Source organism: Diplotaxodon limnothrissa, linkage group LG4 (genome assembly GCF_057381915.1).
Source record: "Diplotaxodon limnothrissa isolate DT_005_m linkage group LG4, D_limnothrissa_male_GT1.1, whole genome shotgun sequence".
Classification (NCBI taxonomy): domain Eukaryota; kingdom Metazoa; phylum Chordata; class Actinopteri; order Cichliformes; family Cichlidae; genus Diplotaxodon; species Diplotaxodon limnothrissa.
The window spans coordinates 5,254,147-5,273,040 of NC_140599.1; the positions used below are offsets into that span (position 1 = coordinate 5,254,147).

Below are 18,894 nucleotides of genomic sequence, written 5' to 3' on the forward strand. Positions count from 1 at the left end.
AGGTCACTGCCCTGAGTGCTCCAATTGCACTGGGACCACTGTTGCCTTCACATCTTCTTGAGCTCCTCTTTTGGCCCTTGGTATTTCTCCAGCTTCATGTTCCTTCTTCCTGATGTTGCTATCACTTGGTATAGCTACATCTATCAATACAGCTTCCTCTGCTTATCCATCACTACTGTCAGGTTGGTTAGCCATCACCAGTTTGCCTGTCTGTATCTCTAAGTCCCACAGTATCTTAGCTTCATCATTCTTGACCATCCTAGGGGGCGGCGCCCATTTTGACCTGAGGACTTTCAGGCCAAACTAAGCACAGTGTATGCTATGCCTGCCACTTGGTTATAGCGTTGCATCTACACCCTGCCTGCTAGCATTTTGCACCACAAAAACACATATTTTCACAATTTATAAGAGAGTGACGCTTCTTTATTGAACGCTCTGTATGTGAGACTTTCCATTGTTGCCTCACCAGACAGTAAAGGGGACAACACTGAAATAGAGATGAATTGTACCTGACAGCAGGGAAGTTGTAGTGAGGCAGTAACACTGTGTAAACAGACGGTGACATCAAGAGGTGCACACAATAAAAAACAACTGAGCAAAAAGCAGTGAGGGAGCCGGGCACTGATAGACAAAAACATGTTTCTACTGCAGTGGCCTCTACAGAACAAATGGTATTTTCTTTTGATGGCATACAAACCAGGAGCGCCTGAGTTAATGTTTAAACCCACTGTAGGGTGTCTTCCTCTCTCGTGCTCACATTTTTTAGAATTATTACCAACATAACACAGTCTTGCCGGGGGCGGGGCCACTGGGGGGGGGCAGCAAATTTTACAGAGTGGCCAGTGCCCTCCCTACATACATGGAACATTTGTTTGGCAGCTTTTTGTATAGCATATTTCCACATGCTGAAGCTGCAGTTAGGGGGAATTCTGCAGTGGCAAACATGGTGTTCGAAGCAGAACTTCCCAGGGGAAAAACTAAATTAAATTAAAGCTTTATTTTGTCATAAAGATGGTAACCCTCTTAAACAGTTAATCTGACTGGTGATTCTGTACATACGGTGACCACTGAAAATGAATTCAGTTGTAACAATACTTCAAGGGCACCACTGCAGCCTCAAAACACAGCTTGAACATTTAGATGTTCGTGATGTCACTGATGACACGTCTATCAACTCTGCTTTGGTTGATAATGTCCACCAACGGGGAAGACAGGTTATTATTATATAAAACTAATTTCATGTGTTTCACAGTTTGTTGAAGCTACTTTAATTTGCTGGACTTGAATCTGAAAATAATCCAAAGTTGATGATGATGATCTACAAAGTCTCCAAGATTTTTATTTATCCTTGTGAGCGGTAAGAAGAGAGGAGGTGAAGTGTATTTGTGTTGGTGAGGTGAAGGCTGGTTAGCTGTGCTGGGAAAAATACAGTATTTACATATGTACAGTTAGGAAAATAACCTCTTGTATCAGCCTGTCTCAGTCTCAGCTTCTTCTTTTTTCACAGCCTTTGATATATACACTATATTACACACAATAATTCTCCCAACTATACAGCACGTGACTTTTTGCACTGAAGGAAATCTGATTCACGAGGAATTCTGTTCGGTCTGTCCATGTCATCAGCTTTTTATACATCATTAAAAAGAAATGTGTTGGCTTTTTTGCATTTAACATCAAGAACCATGATTTGTCAACACAAGCAGTCCAAGCAGGTCACCAACAACCCAGAAAGTTCCTGGAGCAAGATGCTCTGCTCAAGTTCCTCTACTGCCGTTTGCAGATTGTGGAGCCTCAGGTGGAGGGAGGGGAAGGAGAGGAGGGGGAGCGGGGAACGGGGCTCGGGCTGGGAAAATGGACCGGTTTGTGCATCGGACTCGAACGGCAGCTTCCCGGTTCTTCTTCCACCTCCCTCCTGGCTCCTCCTCTTCCTTTTCCTCCCCCTGCTCCGTGCCCCTCCAGTCCCTCAGAGTTCTCCAGCATCTCCTGGATGAGAGGAGGCATGGAGCCAGGGATCTCCATTTTCAGTGTGATCACTCGCTCTGCTCCTAAGAGAAAGCGTTTCAGAGAGAAGGTCAGCATAACGGCCTTGGTGGAATAAAACATCACAGGAGGAATGAATTCTTAAACTTACTTTTAATTTAGATATTAATGAAGGATAATGCACTGCTGGGAAACCACCATTACATTTTAGATAAGAAAGATCATGAGTCCAGCTGTAGCTCTAACAATGTTTGTTTCAAACACAAGAGGTTAGTATTTGCCAGTTAATGTGTGTGTGTGTAAATGTGTTACCTTTAACACTGATGCTCCTGAGGTCAGTAATCTTCATCAGTATCTTGGGGAACATGCAGGGTTTGTCAGGCCGCCTCCTCCTCACATAGAGCTACAGACACAGGTGATGAACATTTTAGGAAGAGGTGTTATCCTCCACGATAATACCCATGTACAGTGCTCCCTCGTTTATCGCGGGAGTTACGTTCTAAAAATAAATCCGTGACGTAGTCAGCTTTATTTCTTACAATTATTATAGATGTTGTAAGGCTGTAAAACTCCTCACACTTTCACACTTTTCTCTCTTGTTTAACACTCAAACCTTCGTAGAAAAATAAGCCCAGTATTATAGAATGAAACCAAACCCGCAGGTGCCTTTGATGGTGCAAAATGTTTAGTTGACATTGCTGTTTTTTTTTTTTTTGGGGGGGGGAACTTACAAACATACAGCGCAGGACTTCAATGCTAGCAATCAAAGATTTATGTACATTTGACAAGCTGAACACATTCTGTACTGGACAGGAGACACAGCACGAGATTGATTGACAATGGTCTGCAGCCAATCAGGACGCAGAACACAATGTGCTGTTAAAAAAAAGAAAAAAAAAGAAAAGCAAAATGGCACAAAAAAATCAGCGAAACAGCGAGGCCGCAAAAGGTGAACCGCGTTGTAGCGAGGGACCACTCTACACGTTTTTAGTGACTTTCCATGGAAAACACATTTTAGCTCTATTTGTGCTTACTTAAAAGCCCTTCGTTTAGCTTTACTGCTGATGCCTGCAGACTCCAAGTATCAAGAAAATGTTTTTCAGTATTTTGTGTTGTCGAAATATTCTTCAAATACTGAGACATGATTTTGAGGCTATATCACCACGTTTAGTAGGAACAATTGAATGAAACTCATACACGCTGTAACACACTGATGTATTTACACACAACCGATTAACCGTAATGCCCCATAACCCAGGACGGCGAACCAATGTGCACATCAGGATAGGCCCGGTCTCTGATTGATGGGGTTAATGTTGCATCTTTACTTTCACTGGTAACTGTTGTGGTGATTCGGTGCAATAGAAACACAGCTGAACTGAATTGAAATGAAGTGAACTGAATATAAGCAGCATCTCAACATTTTCTTTGATATTCCAACAGGAGCTGCTTGAATGATGCCGGTCAGAGCACTCCTGAGATTAGTGTTTAAGAATGTGCATCAGCAGTTAACCATCAACTGTTTTCTAATCAGCACTGATGTACGCTAAAACTCTCCAAACACAAATAAACAGCTTTAACCAAAGAAATGCAAAGAGCAGTTTACACTACGGACAAACCAAGAAAGAAGCACCAAGTCTTCATGGAGTAAAATATTCATGCACAGATGGAATAAGTATTTAAATTAGAGCTGGGCGATAGAACGATAACGATATGTATTGCGAAATAACTTTTTCTCGATAGAAAAGTTAAACTATTGTGATAGGCCTCATCTCTCTTGTCCTCTTAAAAAAAAAAAAAAGAAGAAGAACAGCCAATCCAAATTAACGAACCAGAGCCGAACCAATCACAGCCGCAACGTCACGTCACGTGACTTGTTACGTACAGCACAAGTGCCAAGCCGCACATGTGTATTTGTTTGGGAAGCAGCCAGCCGCCGTGCCGCCCGGGTAATGGAGGAAATGAGTGTGCCGACTAGAAAAATCAACCGAGAGCGTGACCGAAGGTTACCGAAGAGAAAACAGATGATGGTTCCAACGCCGGAGAGATTGTCGAACAGAAGAGCCATAGAAGTTCCGTAGTGTGAAGGTATTTCGGCTATTTCAAGTCTGACAACAAACAGAGTAGCGTGCACTGTAAATGTGCCGAAAGCAAGTCTGGAAATACAATAAAGCGGTGCATGCTCAATCTCTGAATGGAAGCGCTAATTTGTCATTCGGCTTTTGTCAGACTAAAGTAACTGTTAAAACTGTTTGAAAAGCTCAGCTATACAACAAGGAGAGATTGAGAATTTCCTTTTAGTTCTCAGTTTATTTGATATTGACAAAAGTTAGTCAGTTTTGTCTGTTCTTCTGTAAAACAAACTAAGATTTATTTTTAGAATTAATATTTTGTTTCTAAGTGGAATTGACAATTTAGTCTGTTTCGTTTGTTCTATTTTGAAACTTAAACGCTTTAGCGGCTGCCTTTTGTGTAGTTTGTAATATTTGCCTTTATTTATCTGAAAAAGTCTCATGTTCCTTAAGTACATCTACCCTGTTGAACTTATTATGGGAAATAAATATTTAAATAAAAACAAGCTGCTGATTATTTCACATTTTACTTGTGAGCAACGGCACATTTAAATCTTACAAATATAGTTATTTGGCTTATATCGTGATAGATATCGTTATCGCCTGAAATGAAAAAAACATATCGTGATATGAAAAAATCTTATATCGCCCAGCTCTAATTTAAATAAATGGAAAGAATGTTATTTAGGGTTATACAGTAGCATTGAAGTAACTGATTACTTGACTACAACAAGTAAAATTCAGGATTCCTCTCTTGCTCTTCATGACCAATCATTGTTCTCCACTGAAACTAGTTCAACACACGTGGGCAGCTACTAATCTCTATCCTGTCTGAAGTCGAGTAATAACTTAAAGTCTAACCTTCAAAGCTTCGAGCATCGGCTCCTGAAGAATATCCACCTTCTCTGATTCCTCCAGATCCTGACGATCTGTGAAAAACAAATAACAAACACAAAGCATCGCTTCAGTGTCAGTATGTCTCCTTTGTCTTTCCTTTCACTCATGCTGCTGCGACACACAGTGCAGTACCTCCACAGAGCAGGCAGATGGCACTGAGTAACCCCGTTTCTGCATCGTCCATTTCCAGCGGGAGCAGCTGGTTGGCAAAGGCGAACACCAGGTCTGTGAGCGGTCCGAACCCGGCGTTGTGCATCTGAGTACGATTGAGGGTGAGGCCGTCGGAGAAGGTCATGGTGTCCTGGTCTGGAGTGTAGCGGGTGCAGATCCTCAGAATCTAGGAAAAGGATTCATTATCTGTTTAGTAACTCTTTGTTATAACGGAGGCCGACGTGTCAGAGGCGTTCAGTTTCCATCCGCGACGTCTGTTTGTGAGAAATTGTTTATTGCAGCTTGCAGGAAATCCTCACCAGTATGTCGAGGCATGCGGCTTTGAGCAGCGTGATCTGATCAGCGATGGTTAGGGTGGTGAAACCTGGGAGCTGCTTAGCAAACTCCACTGTCTTAATAATGCATTTGGTAGACAGTTCGCTGAACTTGTCCCAGAGACTCACATCCAGAGCCACGCGCTGCTCCGAGCTGTTGCTCTGCAGGATAGAAGAGAAACCAAAGGCCGATTGAATAAAAATCAGTTTTTGACCTTCAGTTTTTGAACTCACATACGCTCGTCTGTGTGTGTGTGTGTGTGTGAGTACCGTGGTGTATTTTCCCAGCTGACAGAGGGAGGGGAATGTATCCTGATGGGCCCGGCGAACTCGTTCGATCATCTGCTCCATGTCTGCTGACAGGACGTAGAGCTCTGTGTCGGGCTGCTTCTTCTCTTCCTTCTTCTTCTTTGTTCGGTCATTTCGCACCACTTGGAATGGAAATGAAGATGAGAGGATTTAGCTGAGAACATTAATCCCCATGAAGAATCTGCAATCCACCGTAAGACGTCGGACACCTGAAATACTTCCCCGTTTAATATGCAGCCACTTCACTTAGCACATGGACTGGAAACAACTAGCCTGGAGACTGTTTCACGAATTAGCCCTAAAAGTCCAAAATTATTAAGTTTCTTTTTATTTGCAGATTGACTCAACACTAAACGGGGGTTCATGTCTCAAACTGCTGCTTACAGTTAACACCACTCTCTTTTTTCACAGGAAGCAAAATCTGCCAAACAGCATCTGTTCCAGACCAGGGTAAGGGAAAGTTTTCCTCTTCATGAAATAAATGAGTATAATCACATCTACTACATTCATACTGACTTGATTCTTGGTTCACACGCTGTGCATTATGAAATGATATGAAAAAGCAGCCAGCATAGACATGCAGGAGCAACTTTCAGGGCCATGTGTTAACTAGGAACGACCACCAGAGGGAGACAAACAACAAGGTTAGAATACAGCACTGAGGCCCAGAAGTCAGGAAAAGTCTTTCCCCATAAACACATATACACCCCCTGTAAGTGCTTCCTATCTAATATTCACATAAGTCTGAAATGCAGGGATTGAAGCACCGACCTTCTGATTAGTAGCCGACCAACTCTACCTCCTGAGCCACAGCCACCCCAAAGAGTAAAACTGCAAGACCTCTAAGCAACTTAAAGCATTTGCCTGCTTAAGAAGCTGCCTTTCTTCCACACACCCACAAAAATCAACCTGCGCCCGTACTCACGCTCTTTAGACATGCCCACATCCAGGCACTTCTGCAGTCGACATGACTGACACCGGTTCCTCGTCACTTTGTTGATGACACAGACTTTGTCCCGGTGGCACGTGTACACCATGTTCTTCTGGATGCTCCTCCGAAAGAAACCCTGACAGAGAGAAACAGATGTTGAGAAAAAGGGTAACAGAAAGCGCTGTGAGCGTGTGCAGGAGCTGGAACTGGAATGAAAACTGCAGAATTATTTCAACTGTAACAAGTGTAATCCTGAAGTGACTCATTCAGCTGATGGGCTGCTGGGCGGAGGTCTAACAGAACATGAGTCTGACCACAAGCACATCAAAGCACACACACACACACACACACACACACACACACACACACACACACACACACAGCAATATCAAAGCAGACACTAATTGCACAGACAGATCCTTTGTGTGTCTCTACAGGATTAGATGAAGCCACGAGGCTTAGAGATCCTCGGGTGGCATAAAGGTCGTGACCTCTTTGCTGACACTTTCTGCAAATACTCCGAAGTCTCTTGCTCTATACGCTGCCATTTAAGTTGGCTTTCAAACTGTAGATGAAGTTTTATGGTCCAGAAGGAGCACTGTGGCTTAGTGTGCATGTTTTCCAAACTCAAGTGCTTATGTTTCGCTGCCTACCTTGCAGCCTTCGCAGGCGCTGACTCCATAATGGTATCCTGATGATTTGTCCTGGCAGACAAAGCAGGGTTTGTAGATACGAGGTGGTGGAGGAGGTGAGGGAGGACTGGGGACAAGCAGGTCCTCCCCTGAGCTCGTGCTCTCGGTCTCTATGGCTGCAAAAGAGATTTACATGCAATCAGGCTACAATTTACAAAGAGCAAATAATCCTCATTTATGTCATCCTGGAGCTCTGCCTGTCTGAAAGGAGACTTTTCTTTAACCTTCAAGTGACTGAGTGGAGTCGTTTATGACACACATGTATTTATTAGTGCCGATGTGGCCTTTTTTGGACTGATTCTTATTCTTATATAGTGCTTTTCTACTCTCCTGGAGGACTCAAAGCGCTGTATACAACACGCCTCATTCACCTATACACACAAGCACTCTATGCTTTGTCAGTGCTTTAGCTAACATACGCATTCATACTCTGATGTATGCATCAGAGAGCAAGTGGGGGTTAGTATCTTGCTCAAGGATATTTGGCATGGAGACTGAGGGAGCCAGGAATCAAACCACCTTCTGATCTGCAGATGACCTGCTCTACCTCCTGAGCTACAGCCACCCCGTCCATCATCCATCAGTGTTTTTCATCCAATGTTCCTTGTCTGGGTTCAGATCACAGGGGTACCAGTCTCAGCTGAGCAGCCCAAACTTCCCTCTCCTTGGTCACGTCTTCCAGCTCATCCAGGGCTGGGGGCACACTGAGTTGTTCCCAAACTGGCCAACATATATACTCCCTCCTGGGTCTGATCCGGGACCTCCTCCCAGTAGGTTTTGCTCGGAACACCTCGCCTACAAGGTGTCCAAAAGGCATCCTAGTCAGACGCCTAATTCAACTCAACCAGCTTCCTCTCGAATGACCGAGCTCCTCACGCTATCTCTAAGAGCACAGCCACCCTTTGAAGGAAACTTCTCGTTCTTTTGGGGATTCCCCAGAGCTCAGGCTAAAAACTACTCACCTGGGATAGTAACTCATCCCTCACCTGGTTCCTTTTTGGACACTCAAAAATACATCGTCAAGTACAATCAGGCTATGAAAGCAAGTGAGGAGGAGATATCACTGGAGTACTCGCTAGTCATACTCTACCTGTGGATGGAAATTACTGATGCAGTGTTAAAGGAGGGCTTAAAGGTACAAAATAATATTTTATTTCAATGCGACAACATTGTGCATGCCCTGAACAGTTACAGGGATAAGTTCCCTCAGTTACTGGCTATCACTGTAGTCTTGCACTGTAATGCTGTTGTTGCTGCCACAACAGCAGCTGCTGCAATCACAGAAAACGTTTTGAGGTACATTCCTCACCCCTAAATGTGAGATAGTGAAAGGCCATGGGTATCTGGTTGGTGTGGGCAAACAAATAACGGAAAAAACAAAACAAACTAATATGGATATTTATTATAATTTATATTTAAGGGAACTTCTGAGATGATGTTAGCCGAGCAAACTCACAGTAATCAGCTCAACCATCCAGCACCGGACACACTTGGCCCGACAAAGCTGGATCACATCAGCCTGCTGATCAGAGTTGCTGTGTGTTAGCACTAAGTGCTGCTCTGCTCCTGAGTCTCTGTCAAAGCTGACGCCTTGTTTTGTTCAAAGGTAAACTTCAACGGTGATTTACTTTGGAGGTCTCGGCCCTTCAGATTAACAAACCCTACTCCCTCTCCCACTTTGCCTCCTCTGACCTAACACATTCTCTCTCTCTCTCTCTCGCACGCACACACACACACACACACACACACACACACACACACACACACACACACACACACACACACACGTCTACCCTCCCCCTTTAGTAGCCATACCAGACATTCCTCTATGGAGGAGATTCAACTCCCCTCTACTCTGCTGTGCTTCTGTTTACACAGAGAGAAACGCAGAGATCCTCCTCCTCTGCCGCATCATACCATTCCTCCATCTTCTCCTCACTTCATCTTTCCTCTATTTGCCTTTGCTCTCTTCTCACTGACACTCTAGCCATGCATTCCCTGAAGCACCGTCTGACCTCTTTTAAACTTCTCACTCAGACCCGCCTCTCGCCATGCGTTCCCTCCCCTCTGCTTACCAAGTGCCTCTTTCTCTGTTTTCATCTTTGTGTTTGTTAATCTCTTCCTATTGCTTTCCACTTCTGCTTCAGTGTGTCGGACATGACGGCCACAGGCAGCAGTGTGTCCACGCACACACGCACGCACACACGCACGCACACACACACACACACACACACACACACACACACACACACACACACACACACACACACACACACACACACACTGCAGCGCTGGAGCTGTGGCTCCAAACGAGGGCAAAGACGGGTCTCCAACTTGATTTAGGAACAGATGCTAGTGTTTTGATCAATTTTGAGCACATCTACAGTTATTCATTTGAAATAATTCTACAAAAAAGCAAACAAACAATAAGACAAAGATTTAAGTAAACAGATCTTTTTATGTCACAGTGTTTTGGGGGGTTGGATTTAAATTTAAAAAATAAACTTAGTAAACATATTAAAGACTTTTAATTTCCTGAAATCAAAACTTTAGGAATTTTGGAACCAACAACTGGAGACAGCTGCTGTAAATGTTGGGCCAAGTTTCTCAAGAAGGGAAACTTCAGCATCTGGTGACCTCCATGGTTCCTGTCTTCACACACTTACTGACCGCAGAGGATTTTTAGCTCATTTTTGCAAAGAATAATCCCAATAATTACAACTAATCACAGTTTTTCCAGTCCTTTTAAGCCTGTGACTACAGGAGGCTTATAAAAAAGCTGAGAGGAAACTTGGACACAGTACCTTCAGTGAGGTAATCACTGCGTCATTTTGCCACCCATGTGCAAAAACTCAAGAGAACTCTTTCTAAAGACCCGATTGTATCAAACACTCTCAAGTTACTCTATAAAGAGGAGTGAAATGAGTTTTTCCTATCAGGCACATTGTTTGGGGATATGCGTGACTAGGATGGCCAGACGTGGAAAAGCTGCTGCCCTCACCCTCAGAGCTGTGGGTGCAAAGTAAGCTGTCCTAACCAGCAAACCTGCACGGCTTTGATGTAGAAAACGAACAGCAGAATGTACATGTCACAGAGAGCTGAAGAATAACCACTCGACCAGAGAGCAACCACATTCTGCACCAGCATGTGGACTTTAACCTACATGAAGACTGCTGCTGCCAGCGTTAGCCACACACGGCAATCTGATCTGGCATCTCGCATGCAATATGTCACCAAGTGCCTCGTTTCATTTTATAAACACTTTTTCTTTTTAGGAAACTCTGCACAACTGAGTCAATGACAGGTGCAGACAGGAAAATATATAGTAGCACCTCGGCAGACAGTCCTGCTTACCATAATATTTTATTCAGTTACAACGTTTCAGCCTGTGTGACCTTCGTCAGTGTTTCATAAACACTTTAAATATGATGTATTTAATAAGAAATGTGAATAAAGGCTTAAAATGGCACTCTGATATACATACAGTGTAAATTTGATTGTTTTGTTCTGTGACTTTTTAGTATCCATTCATTCAACCGATGTGAAAAATAATAAATGTTCAAATGAACTGCAAAATAGAATCAGGTGGCCCTCTCAAGTACAATCTGAAGTGAGGTTATGGCACTGTAACCACACATAGCACTACATTACAAATACTTTCATAAGTGATCATGACAGACAGACAAAAATCTTTCCATTGAGAAGCTATAAAGTACACATTTTTTTCTCTTTTACTTTTGAAATGATTCCTATAAATATGATGATTTAGTTTCCTTTAACGGTTGCTGCAAAAATAGATTGGTGGTTTCAGCTGTAGTGATTTGGGTGGAGTATCAGTATACATTTGGTTTGCTTTAAAAAGGCACAAACTAAAGTTGTACCTTTAAGGAAGAGAAAAGATCGTCTTTTAAAGCTCTATGGTCATGAGATAAGAGCTTTTGTCTCAATAAGATGAGAGGCCAGCTGGGCCGTGTGTTCGGTTTATCAGCCCTTTAGTTAGTCATCACCTCTTTTGTTTCTTATCAGGATCCTCTGGTTAAGTTTTTCCAACCTGAACCAGAACGTTAGCTTTACTGTCCCGATGCAGTACAGACGCACACAATGAAATGCTTTTCTAGCTGCACTGTGCACACATACGAAATAAAACTTTATCCAAAAGTTAGTTTAACACCTGCAGCTACCTAGTAAAGCCCATATTAATTTGAGCCTTGAGGTTTACTCAGGTCAACAAATGGTTAAACCCTTCAGAGTCTGGTGTGCTCAGCCAAACTGTGTCCTGGGGTCAGCTCACGACCAGCAGCAGCAGCATGAAATGTTAGCCAGTGCTGGGCTGAGCCGTTTCACCAATCTGATGTAAAATATTGTTAAATGGGAGCCCCAGGCAGTCATGGCATGGCGCCAGCAAGCCTCTGCTGAATAGAGAGTGTGATCTGCCAGCTTAGAGACCAGAAACACAGAGAGACGGCAACCAGGAAGTTCTTAAACTTGACTTTCATACCATCTTTATTACTTTTGAAGAATTTTCTTGGTTAGACACTAGCTCGTTTCACCTCTAATCGAGCAATATGGATGAAATTCCTCCATCATCTTGTTCCATATCACAATGATAACGAGCTGTACTGAAAAGCTCATTGCAGCTGGAATCAGCAGTGACGTGGCTTACACCAGCGGTCCCAAACCCCCGGGGCCACGGACCGGTACCGGTCTGTGAGTCGTTTGGTACCGAGCCGCGAGAGTTGAGGTTTGGGGTGAAATTCATGGTTTTCAGGGTTTTCACCATTAACTTGTGTGTCTTATTTTGAAAGAAATATTTACGTGTTACTATAGCGACCAGAGAGCATTAAGGGGCAGAGAGGAGGATGTTACTCTAAATGTTGTTAATGCTAATAAAGTTACACAATTACACAGTGAATTCGCGTTTATTATTATATTTACAAAATACAACAGTTTTTGTCTTGGTCCTGTCATTTTATTTTGTTGTATTTATCCGTCACACCTTAAAGGCCGGTGAAAATATTGTCTCACATTGTCTGACCGGTCCGTGGTGCAATAAAGGTTGGGGACCGCTGGCTTACACGATTGTCTAACAAGTGAACGCTCCCTGGTTTGATTCCTGAATGAGAGACAAACCAAACATGCAGAACTACCTGCTGTAAGCCTGCAGCTGAAAGTACTGCACTGAATGGGATGACGATGTTCGTGTTTGGCTTATTACATTGTGTAATAATGATTAAATCAAGTTATTTCATAACTATCAACAATCCTGTAAATCCAGTATTGCCAAAAAGCAGTGACTACACAATGATGTGCTCACTCTGACCTAATAACATAACGCAACCACAAGGACAGCTTGTATTACACACACTTGCCACATTGAACTATAAAAGGCCTTACGGTTGAATTTTATGCCTAAGATTCATATTTCAAAGTTTGTTAAACTGATTTTATGCTGCATTTATTTATTTATTTATTTATTTTTTAATGTAAATAACAGACCAAAAGACAGACTGACCAATCAGAACGCTGCATTTGGCAACAAGTGCGTTTGTAGCTTGCGGTACGCTCAGCGGTATTGAACATATCCCGGTCAATCGGATCTCTGACATGATCTATTTGGCTCCTCAAATGTGGCCCCAACTCTGCCAACAAGAGCTCAAACTGTCCGACTGACATCCTGAAATATGTACGGAGGCTTGCACAGTGCACTACTTTCAGGCGTAACAGCACTAACAGCTCTGTGAATGAACTCTTGCTCCAATGCAGCTGAGAGCGACAGTCGTTGTTCTGCTCTGCAGCCAATGAGCTGTGGCAGCACGTCAACCAGTTCTCCTCTTTCTGCAGATCCAGGTTAGAGTGACACAGCTCGCAGTAGTTCTCCAGAGCGGAACAAGGACTTCTGTCTCCAGCTGTAGTCCAATGTGATGAAGCTCAACTATGTCCTTCAAGAGACCCTCTGCAAGGATCCAGCTGTGGATCGCCACAACAGAAACTTAGCCCACTGAGTTGGCAGTCAACATTTTCTCAGAAAAACAAAAAATAGAAATAAATGAATAAATGAAAGCTTATCTAGTTTACATTTTTAAAACTTACTCAACAGTTTGCAATGACTAAATTTCAGCAAGTGACAATCTTTCGGCATGAAATGCAATCAAGGCATTTGGAAACTATACAAGTCAAAGTTTCTACCGCCAACATTTTGGCCTCGACTGTAGTCGCAGCTCCAAAGCACTGACCTTCAGGCTTAAAAATGCAGAGTCCAAAATCAGTAGCCGTGTCCATCTTTGACATACAGTCAGTGGATATGAGCGATAATTAGCATGTTACGAATATGAAACAACAACAAAGTGTTTGTTTGATTAATCCTGTGGCTGGTTTACATTCCATTCTTTCTCATGCATCCAGTGATGAGACCAGGACATGAAGATGTGAACTGTACACCAAGAGTTTGTATAGCAGAGGACTGTGTCTCAAGCAAATCAATTAATAAGTAGGTTTCCATGACTACTCTTTAACATTTGTATGATAGGATACACACCGACACACAGGAATACAAAAAACACCTTTTTTTTCTTTTCTCTTTTTTTGCACACTTCAGTTAAACTTGGCCAGCATACCCTTGCATTCCCAGACAAACTGTGAATGTGACTGTGTGTGTGTGCGCGTGTGTGTGCATCACTGCCTCCAACAGACAGAAAGAGAGGTCATCCAGTGCAGAGAAATGATGACTGGGCAGCTGACACAGGAAAGAAAGAGTTAGATAGAAGGAGGAATAAAGGGAGGGGGAGATGTAGGTCACTTCCCAATTGTCAGTGAGTCATTGCTCTGGATCACACCCAACAAACATTCAAGAAGAGGGACACACACACACACACAAACACACACGCGCACACACACACACACACACACACACACACACACACACACACACACACACACACACACACACAGCTTCTGTGTTGTTGCTGAATATGTGTGCCTGGGTCTGTGTATAGCCTTTGGCCTTTGAACTTGTTTGACACTCTTCATTCCAGTCACGCAAAGACACACACACACACACACACACACACACACACACACACACACACACACACAGGGCAACCATCCCCATCTTTACAGCCTGGATTTACGAGCGCTCCTCTCTTGTTCCTATATGCCCCCCCTCCCCTCTCACCAGCTAACCAGAGTCCACTTTGCACTTTTCCTCTTTATTGCTTTTACTCAGTTGTGCAAGCTGTGACATCACTGCAGCATCACCACAGGGTTACAGTCTGACTCTCAGGCTTAGTGCTTCAGCCATGTCACAGTGGGGTGGGGCAACACTGTCGAATCATAACAATGAAGTTATGTATTTATATATTCTCGTGTTAGTCCTGTGACACATGCGCAGCCCATCCCGAGTGAATGCGACCTTTAGCAGGCTTTAACAACACTCCCACAACTGGGATGCACCAGTTGTGAAATTCTAGGTAAATAACAGTGTTTCAAATCAACAATTTGCATTAGTAGATACCGAGATTTTATTTCTAGTTGTTGTTGCTATTTACTTGCCAATCTGTTTCGATTACCTGACCCATTTGCGGTCAATATTCGGCCAACAGCTGATGTCTCTACAGTTTGAGTTTGTTTTTGTCCCCCTTTTTGTACCAGGGAGGAAGTGAAAGCAGCAGCGCTATTAATATCAAACATCACTGAACATTTAGCCAGTGCAAAACGGAGGTGACATAACAGATGAATACCGGCCACTGTAAATCACATCTAATTCCCTGAGATCAGTCAGCAGGGCACATAATGGCTGAAACTGATATTCTGCATACATATCATACCTCATCGAAGCATCAAAGTGTCTGGATGGTAAATTTATGCACCTTATATGGTAAGGAGCAAAGATTATTCCACAACTGAGGCCAAACAGTGCGCCATCACCTCCCCCGATTACTTCTTAAAGCAAAATTCTTATGCATACTATGTATGTGTGTGTACATATATATACACACATGTATGTATATATTATACACACATGTATATATATATATACATATACACACACACACACTGATAGCTTAGGGTGAGAGGAAGGGTACACCCTGGACAGGTCGCTGGTCTGTCACAGGGCTAACACACACACAGAGACAATCATGCACACTCACATCTCATACATGTGTGGTTTTGCCATTATGCACCAAAATGACGCCGTCATCATGATACTCAAACTCAGAGGATAGTCATTATCATAAACTGGAATATTCTTTATCAGTCATTCATATCTTTACAGTTTAGACACACCGAGGTTAACTGGCTGATGGCACCATGGACGCAAATATCAACGGGCAACAACGTCACGTAATGATGTCAGTTAGCATGGTTTGTCTGTTGTGTCAGATCAATGTAGCGATTTTGTGACAATGGGCTGAAAGACTTTAAATCACTAAAGACTTTTAACTTCAATAACAAAGATTTTGTCCTGGGCTGAAAAGGGAAAAAAACAATATAATCAAAATGAACAAATAATACCAATAAAAGATGCCTACGGGCCTTAGTTGTTACCGAAAACATTAATCCCAGTTTTATTTACAATCTGCGTTTGTTTCAGTTTCAAGTGTGTGTGTCCAATAGTTCATTGGTAACTAAATAAATAAATGTACGATTATATGAACACTTTATAGAATTGTAAGTTTATAATATGGACACTTGCGACAAACCACAATTTTAATCGGTAGATTAAGCGCATTCTTAATTCATAACTCAAAGTTTGGCTTAAAAAAAATGTCTGAAAGTGGTGAAAAGGTACTGATCAAAATTAGCTAAAGCCCGAGATGACACACAGCATGTGTCAATTACAATTGAAAAAGAGGAAACGCGATGACAAAGTGAAACAGCTGGGACCAGTTTATGTCTTTATATTTTTGTCCAAACCCTCCTGACACAGAGGTGACAGCTGTGACCAAAAGCTCACAAAAGCTGTAAAGACTTTAAAGCACGTTATTAATTAAGGACACTAGCTAAGAAAAGCTAAATGGTGTAGCTGTGTCCTCACTTCTCATTCAGCAGGCTAAAAACAAACCGTGGCAGCTCGAAGAGGATGCTGGCATGTGTCCCAGCTGGCCTCAGCTAACGGATGTACTCATTCCCTTCAGCTGACAAGAATACTCCAGCATGAGCGCTGGATTATCCTGCACTCCCCTGGTACTTGTTTTAACTCATTTAAGTACTACTACAGATCTATGGCCGATGATGCAGCGCTCTGTGTAAAACTCCAACATGACAAATAATCTTTGTCTCACTCACAGTGGCTGGATCCGCTCCAGTGCCTGCCGGTCAGCAGAGACCCTCCAAAGGGGCGCTGGAGTCCTCCTACAACGGACAAGAGTCCCTTCTCCGGCCCGAGCCCCGGGGGTCTGTGGTAGTAGTCCATGCTTAGAAAAGAGCCCGTGCTTGGGCTGCTGGGGCTTGGGCTTAAACCCACAACATCCACGCTTTCGTACATCTCCGAGAGGCGGGAGTCGGGATGTGGTCTCTGTGTGGTAAATAGAGGGAGGGGGGGAGAAGATCAAAGCGTCCTGGACGGCGATGAGAGAAAGAGGAGCGGAGGGAAGGAAGAGTTCACATCTTCATAACAGACTGATAGGAGCCAGAGGAGGAGGAGGATTCCCGGTGACCTTTCAGGCTTCGGACAAACGTAGTTAACAGTCAAACTTTGCCGTCTTTTGTGATGTTATTCATGTATTCTTTTGTGTCTCTTTCACAAATTAAACATCGCTACAGTCCAAATGCTACAAGTGCTAACAACCCAAGTGCCGCTGCTACCTCGAAGCCCTGAAAAGACGAAAAGACTAAAAGCCAGGGGAGAGAAACACTGTCGCTCCAGTCGCCTCTCGCACCGTCACACAGTCGTGTGTCATGTTTTACTTCATAGTGAGTGTGGGCTGCCGCCTGCGTCCGCTGATCCACAGCTCCTATTTTCTATTAGGCTAAATATATCGTGTCATACAACTTGCCCCTGAAGCCACCCAGGTGAAGTCTTTTTCACCGACATTGTGCTCCGTAATGTCACAGCCAGTACACTCTGTCCTGAAATCCACGCACGCTGTCAATGAATGTAACCAAAGCCTTAAAGTAAATCGGTCCGGTCGGTTGGTGCGTCGCTCGCTCCGGTTTAGAGAGTGCACGCATTAAAAGCAAAAATACGCAAAAAAACGAAAAAAAGCCCAGAGCCGACACATTAATTCTGCAAATGTGAGCGGTGTGGGACTTTGAAGTTGCTGCTGTATATGCAAAGAGCAGAATATCCAGAGGTGAGGAAAGCTGGAGAGATAATCCGAGGCAGTCAGGAGCGCTGCTTGTTGCTAGTAGCTGAGGTCCAGCAGCGGTACACGAGTGTCCTGTGGTAACCCCCACTCTGTACCCGACGGCCTCTCTCTCTCCCCCCACCCTCTCTCTCTCTCCTCTCTCTCTCGCTCTCTTTCTGGTTGGTGAGAGACACCAGCTGCGCACGAGCTCCCCCTACTTGTCATGCGCGAGCCTCCAAATAAAACCTACCTGCTTTGTTCCACCAGGAGGAGGGTATAGAGTTAAAGGAAATGATCTTAATCGTGGCTTCCCTTGCCCCCATATAAGGGCTTTCGGAGATTTGCCTGTCCCATAACAGTTTGGTAATGGAGTAAATTTAAACAGTACATTTTAATCACTGAACAATTCACTTGCAGCAGTTTGGCCCACTGCCATTCCCCAACTTCCCTTTACTAGATTATCTTAAAAGAAATGAGTGTGTGAGAAAGACCTCTTTTCTACCACTCGGTTATTCTAGCTTTGTATATTCCAATTTTTAAATTAAGTTTTATCCTTTTTTTTTTTAATTCATTTAAGTTTCAATGAGTTTCCATAATGGATTTTCTCATTTCAGTTTAGATTTTATTATTTGAAAAAGTTTCAGTGTTTGAATCTTTTTAGTAACTTCTCTATGGAGGGCATGTATCAGAGCCAATACTTAGTTTTGAGATGCAGTTTACATTTTGTGATAGTTTAAGTTTCTACTTGCACAACATTTTCAGCTATAATATATATTTCACTTTTTATTCCAAGAGAATTGTCAGATAAACTAATGTTCTACATCCAAAGTGTATTTACTCAGGCTCAACAAATGAGGGGACAAGGAATCATGTAAGCTCCATTTTAACGGAATTCAGTATCAAGATACTGTAAAATCTGCTGTAAGTATTCAACATAATCAAATGTTGACCAACTGCTGCACAGCAAGTAACTGAGAGGCCATTAAAGCACTATAGTAAAAATGAAAAATCATTGTAAAAAACAAACAAACATCTTTTTTCAAAGATACACTTGGGCAAGTCTTGGATATAGCTGTGTTTTGCACCAAATCCTAACCTGAAAAGGGTAAGCAGGGGTGCTGTGTTTTCAGTGGGGAGGTGCTGTTATCAGGTAGGTGACTAGATCTGTTGAGGGACGCCGTTCCAGAGTTTAGGAGCTACAACTGAGAAAGCCTGTCCGGTCTGGAACAACAGGCACTA

At 43.1% G+C, this 18,894-nt stretch overlaps 1 protein-coding gene across 1 annotated transcript; it reads right to left on the bottom strand.

Moving 5' to 3' along the window:
* Window positions 1-420: 420 nt before the first annotated feature.
* On the bottom strand, window positions 421-17,702 carry LOC146633094 (retinoic acid receptor alpha-B-like). Its single transcript, XM_085351314.1, has 9 exons — window positions 16,655-17,702; window positions 7,331-7,485; window positions 6,672-6,813; window positions 5,708-5,868; window positions 5,423-5,599; window positions 5,085-5,289; window positions 4,917-4,984; window positions 2,296-2,386; window positions 421-2,048 (listed from the first exon to the last, which is right to left on the bottom strand). Exons 1-9 carry the CDS (start codon window positions 16,851-16,853, stop codon window positions 1,795-1,797), a joined length of 1,452 nt encoding a protein of 483 aa, XP_085207440.1. The 5' UTR covers window positions 16,854-17,702; the 3' UTR covers window positions 421-1,794.
* Window positions 17,703-18,894: the final 1,192 nt, after the last annotated feature.

What these genes read in the sequence shown, in the direction of transcription:
- LOC146633094 (XM_085351314.1), bottom strand. Translation starts at nt 16,853, where the DNA reads ATGTACGAAAGCGTGGATGTTGTGGGTTTAAGCCCAAGCCCCAGCAGC. An exon ending in GCGCCTGCGAAGGCTGCAAG is followed by an intron (nt 6,814 to 7,330) that starts GTAGGCAGCGAA and finishes TCTCTCTGTCAG; the next exon opens with GGTTTCTTTCGGAGGAGCAT. An exon ending in CAGGAGCATCAGTGTTAAAG is followed by an intron (nt 2,049 to 2,295) that starts GTAACACATTTA and finishes GCTTTCTCTTAG; the next exon opens with GAGCAGAGCGAGTGATCACA.